At 43.6% G+C, this 24,743-nt stretch overlaps 2 protein-coding genes across 3 annotated transcripts in view; both read left to right on the forward strand.

The window, feature by feature from the left end:
* Positions 1–1,814, forward strand: part of LOC125435052 (phospholipase A2 inhibitor gamma subunit B-like) — a 43,821-nt gene extending 42,007 nt beyond the window's left edge. For both annotated transcript variants that reach the window (XM_048501065.1, XM_048501062.1), the window contains one exon: positions 1,493–1,814. In XM_048501065.1, the coding sequence (XP_048357022.1) occupies positions 1,493–1,686 (194 nt within the window). In that variant the 3' untranslated portion in view covers positions 1,687–1,814. The remainder of the gene's footprint in view (positions 1–1,492) is intronic.
* The window catches only part of LOC125435051 (phospholipase A2 inhibitor gamma subunit B-like), a 113,624-nt gene that overhangs the window by 59,943 nt on the left and 28,938 nt on the right, over positions 1–24,743 (forward strand). Inside the window, exons 2-4 of the mRNA XM_048501061.1 lie at positions 12,310–12,388; positions 14,038–14,140; positions 19,378–19,494. Coding sequence (XP_048357018.1) covers positions 12,365–12,388; positions 14,038–14,140; positions 19,378–19,494 — 244 coding nt within the window. The 5' untranslated portion in view covers positions 12,310–12,364. The remainder of the gene's footprint in view (positions 1–12,309; positions 12,389–14,037; positions 14,141–19,377; positions 19,495–24,743) is intronic.

Raw genomic sequence — 24,743 nt, forward strand, 5'->3', positions numbered from 1 at the left:
ACAAATACAAAACCTTTAATGGCATATAAAGAGTGGTAAAATACAGATTATGTTAAAACCAATTGACTAAAATTTACACAAAGGTTTCACTCTTGATCCAAGTGCCTTTGTTAAAAACCTGGCAACTGATTCAGTAGTGTGGGGATGATGGTCACTAAGCAGGTGTGAAACTATTTCCTTGTCTGATCTCACTGAAAATTTCTTCAAGATGGCCTCGAGAAAAAGCAACCGATAGACTGCCAAATCTTTGCAATGAAGGAGCACGTGTTCAGTTGTTTCGGGTAGGCCCGCTGCACAGGAACAAGTCCTGTTCTCCTGTGGGATGCCATGATATCTGCCTCTTGTTTGGGCAGTCGGTAACACATTTAGCCGAGCAAGCATAAAATATCTGCGGAGATGTGGATTGATTAAATTACTCATATATTTAGCCATAAAACCCGGCAATGGTGGTGAAATGCCATAAAATGTGGGAGAACAAGTTCTGCAGGCTCCAGCTGTGAGAAGCTGCCCTTCAATGTCAAGAGTACGTTGTTTCAAAACTCCGAAAGCCTGTCTTTCGTCCATCAGTAGGAGTTGGTCAAAAGATACATGGAGTTTAAAACAATAAATTCTCACTATTCTATCACAAACTTAGGCTCATTCCGAACATGCAGAATAATGCAAACTGCTTTCGGTGCTCTTTGAAGCTGTGCGGAATAGCAAAATCCACTTGCAAACAGTTGTGAAAGTGGTTTAAAAATGCATTATTTTGCGTGTGCGGAAGAGGCCTGTGTTACAGAACTTAGGCCCATGTGAGCCCACATGCAGCCTAGGTATTCACCTCTTAAGGTGAATCCATCTTACAGGTACAAAGAAAAACCTCATGTGCTGTGAGACAAAGAAGCATAGTTAACTTTATAACCTCTGACCCACATGTTCTGTCTTACATAGGTGATGTAGGATTAACTGCCCAATGGCCTAATCAATGAACTGGTTGCAAGACACTGACCTCACAAGCAAATTAACATGCACACAGTTAACCCTTTCTTGTCAGGATTGTGACAGACACTTGCAATTCCTAACACATAGTCAGACAACAGGTTTTAATGGGATCTTGACAAAATGGAAGGAAGTGTTGCAGTTCTACTGGCAATCAATATTTTTAAAGAGGAGAAAGAGAAGTGTGAATTGGTCATGATTCCTGTCTTGAGACCTTCATGTGAAAGTACTGGTGAGCATGCATTTCTTTCTTTCTTTCTTTCTTTCTTTCTTTCTTTCTTTCTTTCTTTCTTTCTTTCTTTCTTTCTTTCTTTCTTTCTTTCTTTCTTTCTTTCTTTCTTTCTTTCTTTCTTTCTTTCTTTCTTTCTTTCTTTCTTTTGTTGAGTGTGTATTTCTGATGGTAATCTTGAGCATTAAAATGGAAAAGGAGGGTATAAATTAGGTAAATGAATTTTTTAAAATTATATTTACTGGGAATAGTGGACCTCCATCTACATCTCTTTTCTATCTCCAGGAGGGCTGCAAGTTACTCACATTTCGAAACACTGCTCTTCCAAGTCACTCTGTGAACAATATAAACCAGGAGCACCAACCAGTCGGTTCCCAGACTCAACTATAATCAAAGAAGTGACCTGCAAGGCCCCTTCCTTCTCAGCATCCCTTTTTCTGACTCTATCAGGATTCCTGCTGCTGAAAATCCTCTCCTGATACACCTCTTGGAGTCCTGGCTGAGCCTTCACATCCTTTCCTCTGGATCTGATCACTCGGCCTTTTCAAAACATCTGTCTGCATCCTGGTTTTAAGAAATGAAACAAATAAAATAGTTTGACAAAGAATTGAAATCTTGAATTTGTCTTATTTTGTTCAGTCAGGGCAAAGGGGGCAAAGGGAGTAAGGAATGGTTTACCATCAGTCTAACTGTATAGCTACCAGGAGAGAAGGGAAAGTTGGCATAAATTCAACATCTGATGACATTTCAAGGTCCTCTAGGCTTTCTTAGCAATATTTTTGTGTCATAACTGGAATGATGGTTCTGGCTCACCTGAGTTGGGTCAGGGATTGAAATTAGATGGATTGTGTTTGATTCTTCTGTTAGGTCAAACTTCAAGCATCACAACAAACTGTGGCAGTGGCCAATCTCCTGTACCTCAGTGAGAGACATTTTCAAAGCAAAATCAGTATCTGGACATTCTGCTCTTGATATTTTATCCCAGGAATTTTTATTTTACTCCAATGACTGGCATGACCAACTTCTTGGTGACTAAGGCCCCTTCCGCATGGGCGGAATATGGCACCCTGGGAACGACAAAAACGCCATCCCCAGGGAGCCATTTGCACAGGGGGTGCAGCTACTGCTTGCGCCAACCCGTGCAGCCCTAAGCCTTCCGCCCGATCAAGGCCAAGCCGAAGCACGCCCGATTTTCCGACCTCGCTTGGGAAGCGAGGTTTTGGAAAAATGGCTGGCTTGGAGCTCCTCGCTGTCTTGAACGCAGGCTTAGCTCAAAGCCCTCCCTCCCCCCTCTCCATTGTTCACCTACCGTGTCTGTGGCCGTCCGGTGCGTCGCCAAGGCCTGGGGACACGCCCCCCTGCCCTGCAATGCCGGAGCAGTCACGCAGGGCAGGGGGGTGTGTCCCCAGGCCTTGGCGACGCGACTGGGCTCATGGCCAATGAACCTCTTGGTAGACTCGAGCAGGGCCACGGCGCTCTGCAGCCTTGCCGTCTTCCCGGCTGTTTTCCGGAACCATTCCTCTTGGCGTAGCGGTCCCAGGGGGGTTGGGTTGAATTACAGTGGAATCACATGCCGACCCAAAGCCTGATCAGTCGCCCGTCTTGAGGAAACGGCCTAAGACTCAGTTCTGTTTAGAGATCATTCACACCAAGGCTCATTCCGCACATGCAGAATAATGCACTTTCAAACTGCTTTCAGTGCTATTTGAAGCTGTGCAGAATGGCAAAATCCACTTGCAAACAGTTGTGAAAGTGGTTTGAAAGTGCATTATTTTGCGTGTGCGGAAGGGGCCCAGGATTGGGCTGAAGAATATGATACATTCACATATACCCTTGATCAGTGGTAGGATTCAAATAACTTAACAACTGGTTCCAGTGGTGGGATTCAAATAATTTGTCAACTGGTTGTTTACAAGCACCATTTTAACAACCGGTTCTGCTGAAGTGGTGTGTACCTGTTGAATCCCACCACTGCCCTTGATGAAAAGGTGCTTTAGAATCAAAACACAGAGTTTGGTTAGCCAGCCATTCCAGAATAATTTAGGAGGGAAGGAAGGAAGTTGCAAGGAAATGCTGCTAGGACACACCTGGCTCAAATCAGACTTGTTGCCATGTGCACTGAATCCCTGGTTGTTTCCTTGATCTGAGATAGCTCTAACTGTGCACAGCAACAGAAATACTATCATTATGGAAAAAATCCTTCTGGTCTCAAGAAATCCCAGAGAGCTAATTTTATCTGACAATTCCCAAGATTACTGGAGAGAAACTAAATGAGACCATCAAGAGGGTTTAAAGAGATTATGATTTTGAAATGCAATAAAATATATGGAATTGGTAGGAAAGGTCAGGGTTGGGGAAGAAAACAGATCACAAAGGCAATGATAACCTGGCAAAGAGGCTATCGCTGTTCAGTGTCTGATCTTTCCAATTAAAGAATCACTAGTAGGACATTTTGAGAAAGCTGAGCTCTGAAGAGTTGCTGCCAACCATAAAATACTAAGCTAAATGGACCAATGATTCGATATAGTATAAGGCAGCATCATATAGACAAGAACCTCATCCTCTCCATCAACCTTTATTGACACTGAGTTTAAAATGTTAGCAAAAATTGCAATCCTCAAAGTGATTGAAAGAAATTTGGCTACCTCCATCATTATGTGAGAGTGATGATCACCTAAAAGATAGTCTACTGTTTCCTTGTGACTGAACAAGGTACCCCCTTTTAACAGAAGTCTGATAAATATTCCCCACATAGGGAAGTCTGTTACACACTGTGTAATACCTCTGTGATACACCTCTGAAGATGCCAGCCACAGATGCAGGCGAAACGTTAGGAACAAGATCAGAGGTGGGATCCAGCAGGTTCTCACAGGTTCCCGAGAGTAGGTTACTAATTATTTGTGTGTGCCGAGAGGGGGTTATTAATGTGTGATTTTGCCACGTGATTTTTGCCTCAGTTATGCCCCTCCTCTCAGCAGTAGCGCGCAGAACTTGAAGCAGTCTAGCAGGAGGTGCACCGGCGTGTGTGGCAGCCTGCACCTGCATGCATTCATTTTCCGCCAAAGGACTGGGCAGCGGCTGCGTCCTTGCCACAGCCCCGCCCAGGAATTCCCTGACCCCGGAATGCCTGGCCATGCCCCCGTTGTGCCCCACTCAGCCCCATTGGCACTACGCCACAGTTTGAATCCCACAACCATGGGAACCTGTTACTAAAAGGTTTGGATCCCACCACTGAACAAGATCTACCAGACCACAGCCACACAGCCTGGAAAACCCACCAGAATAGTTGAATCTGGCCGTGAAAGCCTTCAACAGTAAATTGTTCATACATGGTTTGGAGCTGGGAGTGAACAGTGCCAAGACTGGAGTGCCAAGATGATACAAAATTATGCAGAGTGATGAAAATCAAGGGTTACTATGAAAATCTCTAGGAGGATGTCCACAAATTGAATGACAACAGTGTGGCAAACGAAGTTCATTGTTGGTAAGTGCAAGGTCTTGTTGGAACAAAAAAAAACCCCACTCAGTTTAAACTTCATACTAATAGGACCTGACATTACAATATAATACAATACAATAAACCTTTACTAGCATAACATGTTGAAGTGTGAATAAACACCGTTACTGAATTTGAAGAAAATTATACTTGCCGTCTATGAACAGTTATACATACCAGCGTCACAGTTCATTTATGAAAAGGATAACGTGAATTAGAAATTTGACAGTTCGATTACAAAACTTCACATTGTAGACTTCTGGTCACTGTATGTCAAAAAGGACATTGCAGCACCAGAAAAAGTACAGGGGGTTAAGGGGTTGGAGCATTCTTCCTGTGAGGTAAGGCTTAACACTGGGATTTTTCAATTTGGAAAACATATGAAAAGTGGGGACATGTCAGAGATTTATAAGATTAAATATAGGGTAGAAACAGTTTATCAAGAGAACCTTTTCTCCCTCTGCCAAAGTATCCAGGAGCACCCAGTAACACTGATGGGCTGCAGTTTCGGGAGAGACAAAAGGAACTACTCCTTTACTCAATGGGTGATTAAATGTGGAATTCACTGCCGGGGTATTTTGTTACAATTTTAAAAGGGGATTAATGTCATGTCCCAGGTGGTCCTGTCAAGAGGTAAATTAAAATTAGAGTAAATTAGGTAAAATTAAATCGTAGAGTAAATTAAAATTAAAATTAAATTAAAATTAAATTAAGTGGTAGTAGGTAAATGGAGTAAATAAGTAAATGGAATCAAATTAGTCATTAAAATTAATTAAAGTCGCCAGCCGTCACTGCCGCCGGCCGTCAAGCCGTTGTTGCCGTTGCCGCTCGCCGCCGCCGCCGCTCGCCGCCGCCGCCGTCAGCCGCCGCCGCCGTCGTCAGATAGCCGTCGTCAGCCGGTCGTCAGCCGGGTCGTCATTGCCGATCTTCTTCTTCTTCTTCTTCTTCTTCTTCTTCTTCTTCTTCTTCTACTACTACTACTACTACTACTTCTACTTCTACTTCTACTTCTACTTCTACTTCTTCATAGTGGTGGCAGCCGTTGCAAAATTCTCTTTTTTCAGTAAAGTGAACTCTCTTTCCTAGAGTGGTTGTCCAATTGTTGGAATGGGTGCATACATGGAAGAAGGGAAGAAGAAGGAGGAGGAGGAGGAGGAGGAGGAGTTTGGATTTATATCCCCCCTTTCTCTCCTGTAGGAGACTCAAAGGAGCTTACAATCTCCTTGCCCTTCCCCCCTCACAACAAACACCCTGTGAGGTAGGTGGGGCTGAGAGAGCTTCGAGAAGCTGTGACTAGCCCAAGGTCACCCAGCTGGTGTGTGTGGGAGCGTACAGGCTAATCTGAATTCCCCAGATAAGCCTCCACAGCTCAGGCGGCAGAGCAGAGAATCAAACTCGGTTCCTCAAGATTAGATACACGAGCTCTTAACCTCCTACGTCACTGACGCATTGATGCGTTGATATTGATGCGTTGATATTTACGCATTGATATTTACTGGAATGATGGTTCTGACTCAGCCGAGTAGGTTCAGGAATTGAAGTTGGATGAATTGCATTTGATTGTTCGGTTAGGTCAAACTTGTAGCATCACAACAAACTGAGGCAGTGGCCAGTCTCCTGCACCTCAGTGAGAGACATTTTCCAAGCAAAATCAGTATCTGGACATTTTATGTTTGATATTTTATCCCAGGAATTTTTATTTTACTCCAATGACTGGCATGGCCAACTTCTTGATGACTAAGACTAAGGCCCTTTCCAACCCAGCACAGGAGAAGCGCGTTGCAGGTGGGATCAAGGAACCTGCTCTCCCTCTTGCCCCCTTCACATTCCTTCATGCAGGCAATAACCGGAACCCAAGGAGGCCATGCAGGCTTCCATCGTGCCTTCACCTGGAGGTATGGCTTTTAAAAAGATACTCAACTCCCATGCCACATAGCCACGAGGGAGGGCAGCCATGGCCCCCACAGTGAGATGTCCCTGCAACCCAGAGGAGCTACACAGCTAAGAGGAGGGGGACCTTTAAAAACCGGGAAATACAGTCAAAGTAGAACTCTTCCCAGGACAGCCATTCACTTGCAAGCAGTTGCAAAACACAGCAAAATGAAAGAATTGTGAATAGCTTGATTCTCAAATAACCCATTTTGGGGTTGAAATGTGGAGCAGCCTCACTTTAGGGGCAGGAGCCATGCAAAGCCCGCCCCTCCCTGAAATGTGATTTTAACCAGTACTAGTGGGGCCTGGCCATGCATTGCTGTGGCAATTGTCCTTCTCATCACAGTCCGCAACCTACACAGATGTCCATGCAGGTCCAATGATCCCCAGCATAGCCTTTTGGGGTAGTCAAACGGAATCCCTCTTTCCCTTTTAAATTCACATTGTTATATGGTGGTGTCTTGTTCTTTTAGTATAAGGTAACCCTTTCCATTCCACAACGAAACTGTCCAGAGTGCGAATCACACTGTCCATGAGGCTGGTTGACACGCACAGTCCTGGCTTGGGTAAGGCACAACTGGGGCAAGCAGGCTATCCCAGTCAGGCAGCAGAGGCAGGGTGGTGAGGCGCTCAGATCGAGGCCAGCTCCCTGGGTTCTTAAAGGGCCACGTGCAAAAGAAGTGGAGCCAGTAGTGTTGGTTCGCCCCCACCCCGCTGATTTTCTTAGAAGAAAAAGGCAAACTCCAGCTCACTTTTAGTTAAAGAGAGCTGTGGTGAATATGGGTGAGGAAATGGGTAAGTGGTGGTTGGATGTGAGGGAGGGCAGAGTGAGGTGTGTGAGGATGTGCTGGATGTGTATGAGAGTATGTGTGTTGTGTGGTAGCAGTGGGTGAGGCACAGAGAGTGAAAGTTACCTGCGATTGAGGGGGGATCCCACCTGACATCTCACACAGCAAAGTGTGTATGTGTTTGACTTCCACTCGTATTACCTACCAGTATTACCTATTTACTGTTTTCATTGCTCATCTCTGACCATCTGCGTGAACATTGTAAGGGCATACCAGCCCCTCAGGCCACAGACATGCTGCACGAACATTCTAAGGGTTAAGCACAACCAGCTTCATGGTCTGGTGAGCCAGGAAAAAGAAGTTTTACCTGGCTCAGGTATTGAATTTCAGCAATGTGAATATCCAAAAACCTGCCTGCATTGGAAAAGCACGTTGAGTGAAAATTTGAAAGCAATCCGTCCAGTGGTTTCGGAATTAGAGCACGACTCACAAACGGACGGTTGGCTTTTTATATATATAGATTATCCTGGGGTTATAGGTCAGTGTGGAAAGGGCCTAAGTTCTGTTTAGAGATCACTCACACAAAGTCTCTTTCTGCAAAGGCCAATTAAACTGGGATAATACGGGTTAAAAAAAGATGGGGGGAACCGCATAGATCCTGATCCTAAAATGGATCAACTCTGCATTTCCCCTCCAAACTGGGTCTTTTGAGAATTGCATAATGTGCTATTTTTTTTGTTTTAACATGGCTTTCAGCCACAGCTGATTGAACAGCTGTAGCTATGAGGTGTGTTCGAACAAGAGAATTGCACATAACACAATTCTCAAAAAACCCTTCCCCAGGTCCCATCTGTGGGGGCCTGGGGGGTCAGTCCTGCCTGCCTGCAAAGCTGTGCTTCACAAGCAGGCAGGAAAGAAATGAAAAGCTGTCAAGGAAGGAAAAAAAATGCACCTTCATGCAACTTCACCTCCATGGGACAACCAGCTGTTCAAAAAGGCTGAGGCAATGGCAGATTCATGTAACCCACCTTTCCCTCGCTTTTATTGGCCCATGAAGAAAGGGCCCAAGATTGGGCTGAAGAAAATGATACATTGTTGGTATTTTGCAAGTGCAAGCCCCACAATTTAGTAATGAAAGAGTTAACACCGTGCATGCTAATTAGCTAGTGAGGTTAGAAGTCAGTGACCAGGTAATTGACCCCTATTGGTCAAGCAGACCCGACATGGGATACATGCTGGACTGCACATAGGATATAGGTATATATCCTTTGTTCTCTCTATGTGCATGCTCTGCACATGCTCTTGAGTAGAGTAGTAGCCATGTGATAACAAAGAGGTCGCTAGCTAATGTAGCAAGCCAGCTGGAAAGCTATTTTCTTGTTTTACATCCAAGTTTACCCTTCCCTTCTTTTATAGTCTAGTAAAGCTTTGTAACAATAAGCAACTGCCTCTGTCTCTTTATTAGTGCAAACTCTGCATTTATAAAATCACAACATACATCCACATATACCCTTGATGAAATGGTGCTTTAGAATGAAAACACACAGCGTGGGTACCCAGCCATTCCAGAACAATTTGGGAGGGAAGGGAAGGAAGTTGCAAGGAGAAACTGCCAGAATAAACCTGGCTCAAATCAGGTGTGCTGCTAAACTGTGCTGAATTCCTGCTCCCTTCCTTGTTCTGAGTCAGCTCCAGCTGTCCACAGAAACAATGATACTATCATTATGGAACAAAATCATTCTGGTCTCCAGAAATCTGAGACAGCTAATCTTCTACTACAGTTCCCAAGATTCTTGGGGTAAACTAAGATAGTCAAAGGGGTGTAAACAAACTATGATTTTGAAATGCAAAAACAGATATGGAATTGATAGGAAAGGTCAGGGTTGGGGGGAAAATGGATCATAAATAAGTTGCAAAGGCAATGAGAACCTGGCAAAGAGCCTATAGCTGCCCCCCAATTCCTGATTCTCTCCTCGCTGGACTTTCTGCTGTTGTGTGGGTGGAGGCAGCCAGGAGGAGCAGGAAGATCTGAAGAAGGCAAAATGTACATGCTTCTGGTGATAAGAGAGGGGAAAAGAGCTTTCCCAGCATTTCAAATCTGCAGGGCTTTGATCCCTTTGAGGCACTGTGAGTGTAAGGGAGGGGGGGGGATAATTTTTGTGTGTTATGTGGAGATTTCCCCAAACAGAATCAAGGTTTGCCGAGGAGAGACCACACATACATAAATGTCCAAAGTGTCCCCCCTGTATTCGGGATCTGGATTTGTTTTCAAAGAGGGCACCCCTACTTAAAAGATCCATGGATATTCCCATGACCCAGATTGCTCCAACACCTGTCAGTTATGTTAGTTGAAGAATCAGCATGGTGCAGAGGTTAGTGCTATGATATGGGAGCTCTAGGTTAAAATCCCCACTTTACCTTGGAAACTCACTGGGTGACCTTGGACCAGTCACACATTCTCTCCCTAATCTACCTTACAGGTTTGTTGAGAGAATAGAATGGAGGGAGAGAGTATGCTATAAGCTGTTTTGGGTCCTCTCAGGAAAGAAAATCACTGTATAAATAAATAAATAAATAAATAAATGCATGAATGCATGAATGCATGAATGCATGAATGAATAATCGATCGATCAATCCTTCAATCTTCAACTGTGGGAGGATCCAAGGTTGGCAAGGGATTACTGCATGCACAGCATAATCTGTTCAAAGATGCAAGCTATGTCATTCTTTTCCTTCTGTTTATTTGGAGGAAGTTTTTCCCCCCACCTTTGGCATCAGGGGCTTATCTACAGAAAACACACGCCTATGGCTGGGTTGTGTAGGGTTGCCAAGGGCTGGACAGCAGGCAGAGTGAAACCAGATGCACAGATGGATGAACTCCAAATCTTTGGTGGTTGAGAAGGCAGGCAGGGGAAGCAGCTTCCTTCAAGGGGACCTCTGGGCATGTGCCATCGCTGCCACACCTTAGATACGCCACTGCTGGGCAACCCTACTTGTAGCATATATTGTTCAGCTTTGTGTGTCAATACCTACTGATACTATGTATCAGAAAAGAGGAATAACCAGAACCTATGGGCAGCAGAGAAAGATTATGAAATCAAACATTAAGTCTTTTTGTCAGTGAGGAAGAGTTTGTAAATAATTATTCACCTGCCTGCAGCTTTGAGTACTCCAGCATTGAGTGTTCCAGGAAATATAGAGCAGGAAATATGAGAATGAGACTTACCCCAACAGATTCTTCCTTTTCTGGCATAACTTAACTCACCTTTGTTTGTTATGTGGCATACTTTAGCCAAGAGTTCAAAGGGCATTAGAGTGGAAGCAGTGGGGTGGGATGGGACAGAACTAGAGATAAGATCATAGGAAGATGTCACTTTCGATAACCAAGGCTGACTTTTCATGCTGACTATAATTTGGGATACCCTTTTAAGTTTTTTTTGGAAGGGGGGGTCTGAAAACACTTTAACATAAAGTTATGACAATGCAAAACAAGAAAACACAAACATGTAACAAACAATAAGTTTACTTTTCATTTCTCTTGTCTCTGTGTCCCACTTTAACGTTTTCCTCCAAGGAAGTTTGGGCATGATGGTTCTCCCTCTTTCACCAGTTTATCCTAACAACAGTCTGTCTGGTAAAGTGGAGATATGGTACCTGGCCCAAGGTACCATACAGGACCTCATGGTCAGCTAAGGATATGAATACAAGTTCTCCAACTCCTCGTCAAAAATTGTAACCAATGTAAGCCACTGGTTTATTCTTATCTTTATTATTTCTATTTCTCTTCCTGCTTCTCTTTCCAGATATCTTCATGGTACTGATGCAACACACCTTGGGTCACTTTGTAACTGAGGATTGAAGCCCACTATGGCAACTCCAGCAAGGGAGAAACTGAGGAGGTTTTCCATTGCTCTTCTCTGCACAGTCTTCCTTGGTGGCCTCCTATCCAAGTACCGACACTGTTTAGCTTCTCAGATTTGAATAGATCAGGCTGTACAATGCCACCTTCCTTCTTTCTTTCAGGTGGTGGTGGAAAGTGCCATAATGTCACAGTTGACTTATGGTAACCCCATAGGGTTTCCAAGGGAAGAAAAGTTCAGAGGTGGTTTGGCATTGCCTGCTTCTGAATACATAGCCTGTATTCCTTGGAGGTCTCCCATCCAAATACAGGGTTGAGGCTAAGTGTGTGTGATTGACCCAAAGTCCCCCAGCAAGATTCCATGGCAGAGTGGGGATTTGAAACTGGGATCCTAATCTTACCCCTTAACTAGTACACCATGCTGGCTTTCTGTTAATTCATGGCGACTTGATGGCATGTATGACACACACATTGAGTATGTTCTTTATCTGCTTGTGAACCTTCCACACTGCTTTCACAATCTAAACATTTCACAGTCCTAGGAGCAGCAGTGGCGTAGGAGGTTAAGAGCTCGTGTATCTAATCTGGAGGAACTGGGTTTGATTCCCAGCTCTGCTGCCTGAGCTGTGGAGGCTTATCTGGGGAATTCAGATTAGCCTGTGCAATCCCACACACGCCAGCTGGGTGACCTTGGGCTAGTCACAGCTTCTTGGAGCTCTCTCAGCCCCACCTACCTCACAGGGTGTTTGTTGTGAGGGGGGAAGGGCAAGGAGATTGTAAACCCCTTTGAGTCAACTGCAGGAAAGGGGGATGTAAATCCAAACTCTTCTTCTTCTTCTTCTTTATTGTTATTGGAAATAATGGTATCATCTGTGTAAAATAGAAGAGCCAAACCACACTTTTTTTAATCAAAACGTTGATCTTTTCAAAGCAACTGGAGTGGAACTTTGATTGCATAATGTTTGGTGCAACATGTACAACTGTGTACATTTCTGATGGTTGTCATAGCTCTGCCTTCCTTTATAAGGTTGAGTAGAAGAAACCAAACACACCCAACATCCAGAGTTGTTGAGGGCAGCCATATGTTTCTCACTCGGAGCACACCCGTAAGAACTTGTGGTGAGTCAAGCAATCCCATTTTTTTCTCTTTCTCATGCAAATTTTTAAAGTTTGGCTATGATATGAAGTACAACTGAGCAAGTCACTGAATGCTGTGTGTTCCTTTCTGATTCTTCTTTACAACCATGTTTTCGTTTTATTTTTATAAAAATGCATACGCCAGGATTCTGACTTTTAGGCAGAGACTGGCACGAGGCTTCTTAATTCATTCCCACTTTCCCTCTGAGACACACTGAGAATATGAATTGTTTTCTTCTTCTCATGTTATCTGGATTCCAACTCTGGTTTTGTTTGCACCACCATTCAGAGGAAGTGTGACAGAACTTGTTTGGTTGCTTGTAAAAGTTCCAGTGGGAGCTTCTTTCTATCATAATTTCCTCCCAATTGGTTTTTCTGTGTGTACTTACCTCATTTTAATTTTTTTCAACATTTTTAATTGTCTTTCTTATATGAGTTGGGGAGTTACCAGTGTCAGGGGCTCATACAAAGCCTTTCATTGTGACCTAAAGTAGTCTTGCTGGGAATGTCTGAGCAGGCCTTTCTTCAGCATCAATTTGGCAGAGTAAAGGTTTGCCTGCTTCATAAAGCAGCCCTGGTTTCCTCTTGCGTTCATGACTGGGAATACCAGTCTCATAAGTATCATCAGTCTCTGGTTTGTTCGTTTTGGGAAACAATGCAGAGACACAAATGCCACATACTGTCCTAGAGGCACAACAAAACATAGCAAGAACTGACCAAGGTTTGGCATTTTTTTGTAATTCCTGAACTTATTCTCTATCATATTCAGCAGAAATAATTCAAGTTTTAAAGCTTTGTTAAGTTTAAGTTATCATCTTCATTTCTTCCTCAATCTCTATCCAAAATGTATCTATCTTTTTACATGACCATCATACATGATCAAATGAACCAACTGTATTTTAACCATACATGATCCATACATTTCCAACGGAGTAGCATTTTTTGCTCATTCCGCAAGAAGAATTAGGCTACGGCCTAGACAATAAACATACTACCACTACAAGTTTATCCCAAGGCTTTCTCACTGATAGATCCAGTTTTCTGAAGTTGCTCCCTGGACTCCAGAAAGTCAGGAATGGCAGAGGGTCCCATTTCCGAGAGTCATGGGTGAGAGGACAATCAGTGGTCCAGAAGTGGATGGGAAGAAAAACCAACTTCTACAGTTATGGGGTCCTATCCTTAAGTTCAGCCCAGGGCCTCAGAATCACTAAGACCACCATAGCTTAGGACAGTTCCTACTCCTTCTAACCGGTTAAGATTGATTCTCACTCTAATTGAACATGATCAAAAACTACAGACTTATAGTAGGCTTGATAGGTTGTCTATTAACAAGACTGGCCAACAGCCAATTTCAGGGATGGATGCAAAGGAAGTGCTGATGCCAGATGTGCTTTGGGATGGAAGCGCCTTCAAAATGGCGATTCATTCCTTTAATAAGAATGTTGGTGGTCCTTTTAAACCAGAGGAACAATTGGCCCAAGAAGCAGAGCATTTGTATAACCCCCCTTTAGCAAATCGTAGAAAGAAGTTGAGTTAATCATGAAGATTTATAAAATAAAAGACCTTCTTCCCTTCTTCCATGTATGCATCCATTCCAAGAATTGAACAACCACTCTAGGAAAGAGAGTTCACTTCACTGAAAAAAGAGAATTTTGCAACAGCTGCCACCACTATGAAGACTCCCTTGGGATTCCTTCTCTTCTCTGCTCTTCTTGCAACAGGTAAGCAGTGCCTGCTAGCCTTCTGATGATTTCCCCTTTCAATTACATTCAGTTACTGAAATATGCTCTCTTGGAAGTGATAGAAAGGCAACATTCATACTTGCATATTGGAGACTAAGCAGGATAGTCCTTGATTAGCATTTGGATGTCAAAACTGCCAAGGAAGTCCAGATTTGCTCTGCAATGGCAAACCGTTTCACAATGGTTCATTCTGCACAGCACAAATAAGATGTCTGGGGGATGTTACAAAAAGTGGTGACTTCTTCATTTAAAAAAAATCAGACTGCCCAAATAAGATATCCTGAGGAAGTTTTTTTTCCAGATGACACAGGTATCAGAGGGGAAAAGAGGCTTTTTTGCGCTAAACCATTAAGTTCTCTAGTCAGTTTCCTCCTCAGCTCATGTCCAACATTATGTGTACTGCTGAAGGGATTCTCCCCACCTCCATTTGCTGAAGGTTGCCCCAGGACATTTGCTCTTCAGGCTCTGGGCCTGGGCGCCTTTTCAGACCGAAAAGTACATAGTTGTACTCCATGTACTCTTCCGACTGAAAAGGCACCAAGGAGCAGAGCCTGCAGAGCAAACCTTCAGCAAATGGAGACGGGGAGAATCCCTTCAGCAGCACACAAAATGTTGGGCAGGAACTGAGGAGAAAACTGACTAGAGAGCTTCAATGTTGGGCAGGAAGAATCAAATGCTTCCTGAGCTGCTGAGCTACACAAAGCTAGGCTGGAGTTGACTTGCAGATGACACCTGGAAAAAAAAGGTGCACATTTTAGAGTCTTCAAAAAAAGATGCCTTGAGCTGAAATGAGGCATCCTGAGGATGACATTATAGGCATTATTGTAACATTAAGGATCCCCCCTCCCCAAATCATGGTAGAAGATGTACGAGGAATCCTACAGTATTCTGGGAAATGGTGACAACACTTCCTGTAATGCAGCCAGAAGTGATGTCATGGCATCATTGGATGCCATTTCATCCACTCTATTTCCCCTTCATCCCTTCATCAAGCAGCAGCAGGGAACTGAGCCCAAGGAGGATGTGTATAAGAACCAACAAGATTGTAGGGTGAAAAAAAAAAGCAAAACAGCTTTGAGGAGCATCTGATGAAGACTGGATTTTTTCCAGGCAAATATTCAAGAGACGGGGGGGGGGGGATTTAAAGCTGTTTTAGAAGGTTCCCCAAGATCCACCCTCATTTGTGGGATTCATCTCCTTCTACTGCCAGTTAACGTAGGTATCAATCCATCTTTATTATGGTCATTGAGCAGTTGAAGGGAGATAAGATACAAACAATTAAAAAGGTAAATTTGGAACAATAAATATATAGCTAAAAGAATCTGCTGAAAAAAATGGGAACTTAAGAAACATATAGGAACATCGAGGAAATGGAAAAATAATATAAATTGAAAAGAAATTAAAAGCTTAACAGCAAAAAAGAAGGGTAGGCATAAGAGAACAATGAAATTTACAAACAGAAAAATATCACTACCAAGTCACTGTTAACTGTAGTGTGGCCAAGTCCACACAGGAAATGCATAATGGGTTGCAGTCATGATAAAGGAACCAGTTTTCCCGTTTTTCCATTCAAATGCATTCCATGCAGGCAGCAATTGGAGCACACTGAAACAATCTGTGTTGCTGCCATGCCTTCACACAGAGATGCTTCTTTTTATTAATTACTTGCTACACATGCGTAACTACGCAAGCATGCACAAATGAACCACCACGGCCAATGTCCCACAATATGACTGGCTGCACTTGTATAACTATGCAGACACAACCCACAATATTTTTAAAAATATTTTTTTATTGATATTTTGGAATTATTACAGATTTTTATTGTACATCTTATATTTCATCCTCCATATCCTTTCCCCCCTTTTTCCTCCCCCCCCTCTTCTTTTCTTCTTTAGATGTGCAGCAGCAGGTCCATTCTTTTCAATCTTCTTGTCCATTTTTCTTCTGTAATTCCAATTTTGCTTAACCAGTCTTTGAATTCCACCCAGGTCCCCTTCATATCTTTTTGTTTTTCTTGCCATATTTGGTTTCTTGACATTATGTCAAAAATTTCTAATTGTATTTGCTCCCATATATATTCCAACCATTTCTGCATTGTCCAGATTTTTTTGTCTTTCCACCCCAATGCTATTACTGCATGGGCCGCTCTGATCATGAGTTTGAAAAACTTTCTCTTTCTTTGTTCTATTGTTATATAATCCAATATGCCTAAAAATAATAAATCTATGTTTATCTTTATTTTTACCTTCGCATATTTTTCTATATATATTATAACATTTTCCCTCAAATGTTTACCTCTGGACATTCAAGCCACATATGAGTTTATATTGCATTTTTATCCCCACAATGCCAACATTTCGGACTGAGTCCACTTATCATATATGCCAACTGTTTTGGTGTTCTATACCATTTTAATATTAGTTTCTTCTCCAACTTTGCATATTTCTCTATTTTTATCTCATTTATATTGTCTATTGTTTGTTTAATAAGTTCTATGTCTTTCACTCCATCTTGTTGCCATTTTTCCACTACAGCTCTTACCATAAATCCTTGATCTTCTATCATGTATTTATATAGCACTCCTAACATTTTTCCTTTCCTTTCATCATATATTTTATACAATTTTTCATTATACAATCTTCCTCCATCCTGGAGTCTTTTGTCTTTTCCCAGATTCCTCTTAATATTAACCAGTTCTCTTTACCTCCTTTCTCTATAAGATGTGGGAATGTTATTAAATCTCCTCTTTCGTTATACAAATGTGCTACTTTATGTATTCCTTGTCTTTGTAGAGATCTTATTGCTTGTCCTCCTTCCTTTCCGACCATGCTCCTGAGTGGTGCCGTGTCCAGAATCCCTGGCATCCATTTCCCCTTCCATTTCTCTCAAATTTCCACTAACACTTTTCGAGGGCCTTTTAGTTTTTGTCTTTCTGTTTTTGAACAACTTGAGTATATTCCAAAGCTACCAATGTTCAAATTTATCTCATTTTCAAATTTCATCCATCTATCTCTTTTATCTATTTGAATTCCCATCAAACTTTTTATTTGAAATTCCTCATCCCCCACAATATTTTTTAAAGAATAGGGGCCACCCTGTGAGGTAAAAATATAAATATAAGAAATAATGGTGCACATCAACGCTGCATTGGTATCATTGATTTATATTTTTTGTACTTTAAACACCAATAACACGTATCAATATTCATCTAAGTAATTCACCCATATGTGAATGTGTATCTCCACTGATACATGGCTGAATTACTTGGAGACTAATATTGATACGTGTTACTGGTGTTTAAAGTACAAAAAAAATCAATGATACCAATGCAGCATTGATGTGCAATGTTATCTATATATATAAAAAGCTAACAGTGTTTTTGTTGATGACAGTATACCTCAGTAACTGCTGGGCCAATTCCTCTGAAAATTCCCAGCCACTATAGTCAGCCAGGCGAGAGTGTTTTTAGATGGTCACATAGCTGAAATTTCACACCTGGCCCAGGTAAAACGCCTTTTTCCTGGCGCTCCATGGTGAAGGACATGCAGCTGCCTGTTTGTAACTGTCACCCTTAGAATGTTCATGCAGCTTAGAATGTTCGCTCAGGTGGCCAGATGTGAGCAGTGAAAACAGTACATAGGCAGTAACTCAAGTGGAAGTGAAACACATACACACACATACACACGAGGGAGAGGAAAGGGAGGGGGAGGGGTGGCATGCAAGGGAGGGGAGGCAGGGGGCCCAGCATCTTGGTATGACCCACCCACCCTAGTCTTCTATATATATAAAAATCTATCAGTTCATTTCTGGCTGACAGGTGATCTCCCAAACTACTGGACCGATTGCTTTGAAATTTTCACACAATGTCGCAGTTGCATGCGGCCCGGTTTCTCTACTGTTTCCACACCTCCTGTTGTGTACATGTCACAACTGTGCCTGTTATTGTGTACACGACACACCTGTGACAGTTGGAACCACAGTTCTGTTCCGTAACAGCGCCATCTGCTGGCCGTCAAAGCAGCACCCTCGGATACAAGGGAATCAACCATGCCTTCCTTGAAAAACCGCTGCCATCTGGAGTGAAAGGCATGGGTTCCGCCATCTGGACTTGGCCCACCCACCCTAGCGGAGGAAGGGAAACGTTAGGGAGAGTCTGGGGTTTTCCTGGACCAAACGTTCTGAAATTTGGACACAACGTAGATCATGCCTCCCAGCATGTTTTCACCTAGGTAATTTGCATGCAAGGGAAGGGAGTGAAAGAAACAGGTCCAGCCACCTGGACATGGCCCACCCACTTTAGCAGAGGAAGGGAAACATTAGGGAGGGACAGGGCAGGGTGCCATGCAAGGGAACAAGAGAGAGAGAGTGAGCGAGGGGCCCCTTGCCCCTCCACTCCCTTGCAAGCATTGTGCAATGACACATGTTTGAACCGTTCGCTTCCCCCTTTCTTTCTTTTCCACTTCACCAGACTCAGCCACAGCAAAGCGTGGCTGGGCCCGCTAGTTTCTTATATTTATATTTCTTGCATTTATGTTGCTCGCTCACCTTGCATATTGTAACAATAATTTGCCTCCCAGGAAGGGCCTGGCAATGGTGGGCAACTTCCCCTGAGTGTGGAAGACAGGGTGAAAGGGAGGGGAAAAAGTGCTTCCTGCCTGGCTATTCATTTGGATGCGGCTCCAACCCAGGATTTTTAAAAAGGATCTCTCGGCAGCAGCTTCACGGTGGCGTTTCCCCAACAAGAGCGCTTCCAAGTGCTCTGGGGAAACGCCGGCTTCGCGGCGCGAGGGCGGTGCGAGGGCGGTGCGAGGGCGGCGCAGCTGCACCCCCTGTGCGAATGGCGGCTTGGAGACGGCGTTTTTGCCATCTCCAGGCCGCCATTGATTGCCCGTGCAGAAACGGCCACAGTTTACAACTTTAGAGGGGATAAATGGTTGCATTATTAATGACCTAGCAAAACCAAATCGTTGTCTCATAAAAGACCCAATATACAAGATAAATTATCTCTAAGTAAATTTTAACAAATATATACACTTTCTTCACACATGTGTATAATTATTTTTTTTTAAACTGGGTTGGGGAAAAATAAAACAGGGCTAATTTCAAGTGCTGGTAAACTAAACCTGGGAACACTGGGTGTTATATCAGAATAGGAATTTAAAACATCTCTCCAGAACATAAGCTTTGTAAGATTCTTTCTGTTCTCTTCCCAGGTGACTCTTTGGAGTGTCAAATATGCAGTGCCGCAGGGAACACCTGCACTTCTGAGAAGCATCCCTGTTCATCTGGCCAGGATACCTGTGTGACCCTCATTCTTGAAGGCCCAGTAGGTGGGTAGAACAGATCCTCAGTCAATCCACACCAATGAAAAGGTTCAAGACTTGCACATGCTGCTTGTGTATTTTCCAAAATATTTTGCAACACATTCAGTATCTTTGGGACAGCATCCAACAGCATAAATCATTTGAAAAGTCACAGTAAAAATTCAAAGCAGCAGCAAGAGGCAGGCAAAAGCTCAGGAAAATATGAAGGTCTTTGCTTAGTGCCAAAGAAGGAGGGGACAGAGAAGAGAAGCAGTGGAGAACAGCAGTGGGCCAGAAAGGGCTGAGGAGCTCGGATTTTTCTTTACAGAGGGCTTTTCTCAAAGCCACATCTTTTAAACAGTGTATTTTAAACAAGGGGTTTCTCTTTTTTTCTCCTTGTCCTAGGGCTGCTGATTGGTGGAGGCTGCTAAAGGGGTGGGGCTTCTCACATTTGTAAATCTTTTCAGTTAGTGCTGAAGGGGTGGGGCTTCTCACATTTTTAAATCTTGTCAGTCTCTGGAACCAGCAGAGAAGAGGAGCAGTGGAGAACAGCAGTGGGCCAGAAAGGGCTGAGGAGCTCGGATTTTTCTTTACAGAGGGCTTTTCTCAAAGCCACATCTTTTAAACAGTGTATTTTAAACAAGGGGTTTCTCTTTTTTTCTCCTTGTCCTAGGGCTGCTGATTGGTGGGGCTAAAGGGGTGGGGCTTCTCACATTTGTAAATCTTTTCAGTTAGTGCTGAAGGGGTGGGGCTTCTCACATTTTTAAATCTTGTCAGTTAGTCTCTGGAACCAGCGGCGCGCGCCTAACGGCGCGCGCAGGTGTTTTACTAAATAGGAACATATTTTAAGGGATAGTAGAAGGTATAGAAACCTTAAGAGGGAGGCACTAATTAAAATCAATATTTGAATATCTAAACAAAATTAGATATGAAGGCAGGAAGCCAGCAGGGGGAGGGGGGCTTTCCAGTGTTTTGCACTGAGTGTCACATGTATGACTATCTGCCACTAGGGCAGAAGTCATGGGTGTGCCCTCGCTGCAATGAGCTCCTGGCACTCAAGGAACGTGTGCGTTCTCTTGAAGCCAAGGTGGCAGACCTGGCGAAGCTGAGAGAGGCAGAGAGGGCAACAAACGAGGCTTTCAGGGACCTAGCAGCCGGGTCCCACTCCCAAGGTGACATCTCTTCAGATGTCATGGAGAATGAGAGTCTGGGTGACGGAGGGTGCCAGTCTGAGGTGGTGGAAGATGCTCCCTTAGATGGGACCCCTTCCTTAGCTGGTGGTCAGATATCCTCTCGCACTGAGGATACCCCTCGGGGAGGTGGGGGGCTCCTTGTAGTGGGTGATTCGATCATTAGGAATATAGAGAGTTGGGTTTGTGACAGGCGTGATGACCGCATGGTGACTTGCCTGCCTGGTGTGAAGGTTGCGGATGTCACGCTTCGTCTAGATAGGCTGTTAGACAGTGCTGGGGTGGAGTCAGCAGTTGTGGTCCACATTGGTACCAATGACATTGGGAAATATAGCCGGGAAGTTCTGGAAGCTAAATTTAGGCTGCTAGGAAAAAGGTTAAAATCCAGAACCCCCAAGGTGGCATTCTCCGAAATGCTACCTGTTCCACGCGCAGGGCGAGCTAGGCAAGCAGAGATACAGGGACTCAATGCGTGGATGAGAAGGTGGTGTAAGGCAGAGGGTTTCAGCTTTGTCAGGAACTGGGGAGCCTTTTGGGATAAGGCAGGCCTGTACAAAAGGGATGGGCTTCATCTTAACCAAAGAGGAACCAGGCTGCTGGCGCTCAACGTTAAAAAGGTGGCAGAACAGCTTTTAAACTGATCCTTGGGGGAAAGCCGACAGGAGCTGAGGTGACTTCGGTTCGGAATACAGAGTCCATGGGGATGCAGACACAGAGAGAGGTTTTTCTAAATCAACCACATACAAGCGAGGAGCATAGCAATGTGATAAGTGATAGTGTCTACAAAAGGCTAGAGGGCAAAACACATAAATCCCAGGTTAGGGACAGAGACAGAGTATACAAGTGTCTCTATGCTAATAGTAGAAGCATTCGACCTAAAATGGGGGAGCTGGAGTACAGAGTTTTGAAGGAGGACATTGATATAGTGGGCATCACAGAGACATGGTGGAATGAGGAGAACCAGTGGGATGCTGTTATCCCAGGTTACAGGCTCTACAGGAAGGATAGGACAGGGCGTATTGGGGGTGGGGTGGCCCTCTACATCAAAGAGAGCATAGTGTCACATAAAATAGACAATGCAGGGGGAGCTGATTCCTCTACAGAAGCACTGTGGATATCAATACCAGGGGTGAAGCATAGTTTAACATTAGGAATATATTATCGTCCCCCTGACCAAAGCGCACAAGAGGATTCTGAGATGGAAAAAGAAATTAGAGAGGCCAACAAAAGCAAAAATGTCGTGGTAATGGGCGATTTTAACTATCCCCACATAAACTGGAAAAATGCATGTTCAGGTCATAGTAAGGAGAGAACATTCCTGGATATGCTAAATGACTGTGGCTTAGAGCAGATGGTTGTAGAACCAACCAGGGGAGATGTGATCCTAGATCTAATTCTATGTGGGACCCAGGACCTGGTGCGGGAAGTCAGTGTTGTTGAGCCGATAGGGAACAGCGACCACAATGCTGTCAGATTCAGTATCTCTGCATGCGAACAAGTGACAACTACTAATGTAGTTACATTCGCCTTCAGAAAGGGAAATTTCTCAAAGAGAGTCAAAAATGTCCAAGGTGCTTGGAGGTTATTTAAAAACACAGTCTTAAAAGCTCAGCTGGAATGTGTTCCGCAGGTTAGAAAAGGCAGCGCCCAGTCCAAAAGAAAGCCACCATGGTTAACAAGAGAGGTTGAGGAAATTATTAGGAAAAAAAGATGTCTTTTAGAAAATGGAAGTCCAACTTAACTGATGAAGAATACCAGAGAGAACACAAATGGTGGCAAAAGAGAAGCAAGTTAGCTGTAAGGGAGGCAAAAAAGGATTATGAGGAACGCATGGCTGCGAACATCAAAACTAGCAACAAACAGTTCTTCAAGTACATCAAAAGCAGGAAGCCAGCTAGGGAAGCGGTAGGCCCGTTAGATGATGAAGGAACAAAAGGTGTGCTAAAAGATGACAGGGAGATTGCAGAGAAGCTGAATGAATTCTTTGCATCTGTCTTCACCCAAGAGGAGGTGAGGAAAATTCCTGCACCTGAACCAAGCTTCTTAGGAGGTGAATCCGAGGAACTAGCGAAGATAGTGGTAGACAAGGAAGAAGTTCTGGCAGCCATTAATAAACTAAATGCTACCAAATCCCCTGGCCCAGATTGCATTCATCCAAAAGTTCTTAAAGAGCTCAAGCATGAAATTGCTGATGTTCTCACATTAATATGCAACTTATCCCTGAAATCAGGCTCCATCCCTGAAGACTGGAAGATGGCCAATGTCACACCAATCTTTAAGAAAGGGTCTAGGGGGACCCAGGAAATTACAGGCCAGTCAGTTTGACATCTGTTCCTGGTAAATTAGTAGAATCTATCATTAAAGATAAAATTATTAAACATGTAGAAAAGCAAGACCTGCTGAGGAAGAGTCAGCATGGCTTTTGTAGAGGCAAGTCCTGTCTTACAAACTTACTAGAGTTCTTTGAGGGTGTAAACAGACATGTGGATAAGGGGGAACCAGTGGACATTGTCTACTTGGATTTCCAAAAGGCTTTTGACAAAGTTCCTCACCAGAGACTGTTGAGAAAACTCAGCAATGAAGGAATAAGAGGGGAAGTCCTCCTATGGATTAAAAACTGGTTGAGGAACAGGAAACAAAGGGTGGGTATAAATGGGAAGTTCTCACAATGGAGAGATGTAGGGAGTGGTGTCCCCCAAGGATCCGTATTGGGACCAGTGCTCTTTAACCTATTCATAAATGACCTGGAAGTAGGGGTGGGTAGTGTGGTGGCTAAGTTCGCAGATGATACCAAATTATGTAGGGTGGTAAGAACCACAAAGGATTGCGAAGAGCTCCAAGTGGACCTTGATAAATTAGGTGAGTGGGCTAAGAAATGGCAAATGCAGTTCAATGTAGCTAAATGTAAAGTGATGCACATAGGGGCAAAAAATCCAAACTTCACATACACGCTACAGGGGTCAGTGCTATCAGTCACAGACCAGGAAAGGGATTTGGGCGTCTTAGTTGATAGTTCCATGGGAATGTCAACTCAATGCATGGCAGCTGTGAAAAAGGCAAACTCTATGCTGGGGATAATTAGGAAAGGAGTTGATAATAAAACTGCAAGGATTGTCATGCCCTTATATAAAGCAGTAGTGCGACCGCACTTGGAGTACTGTGTTCAGTTCTGGTCGCCACATCTCAAAAAGGATATCGAAGAGATAGAAAAAGTGCAGAGAAGGGCAACGAGGATGATTGAAGGATTGGAGCACCTTCCTTATGAGGAGAGGCTGCAGCGTTTGGGACTCTTTAGTTTGGAGAGGAGACGTCTGAGGGGGGATATGATTGAAGCCTATAAAATTATGCATGGGGTAGAAAATGTTGACAGAGAGAAATTTTTCTCTCTTTCTCACAATACTAGAACCAGGGGGCATTCATTGAAAATGCTGGGAGGAAGAATTAGGACTAATAAAAGGAAACACTTCTTCACGCAACGTGTGATTGGTGTTTGGAATATGCTGCCACAGGAGGTGGTGATAGCCACTAACCTGGATAGCTTTAAAAAGGGCTTGGACAGATTTATGGAGGAGAAGTCAATCTATGGCTACCAATCTTGATCCTCCTTGATCTCAGATTGCAAATGCCTTAGCAGACCAGGTGCTCAGGAGCAGCAGCAGCAGCAGAAGGCCATTGCTTTCACATCCTGCATGTGAGCTCCCAAAGGCACCTGGTGGGCCACTGCGAGTAGCAGAATGCTGGACTAGATGGACTCTGGTCTGATCCAGCAGGCTAGTTCTTATGTTCTTATGTTCTTATGACAGAACATAAATGTTGTCCTAATTCAGCCTCTCTGAGGAGGTGATGTAAATCCACAGCCATACAAGATTGTAGGATTGAACTGTTTATTACAAAAATTAGAGATTCCACAGTGTTGGGGAAATTGCTTCCCTGATTGAATAATAAGCAGAGTGAAATAAGAGACCAAGAGACTTTTGCTGTGATTATAATAAGAAGAAAATACTTTACTTAACTAAATCAGGATAGGGGGATACAAATACAAAACCTTTAATGGCATATAAAGAGTGGTAAAATACAGATTATGTT

Source organism: Sphaerodactylus townsendi, linkage group LG06, assembly GCF_021028975.2.
Source record: "Sphaerodactylus townsendi isolate TG3544 linkage group LG06, MPM_Stown_v2.3, whole genome shotgun sequence".
NCBI classification, from domain to species: Eukaryota; Metazoa; Chordata; class Lepidosauria; order Squamata; family Sphaerodactylidae; genus Sphaerodactylus; species Sphaerodactylus townsendi.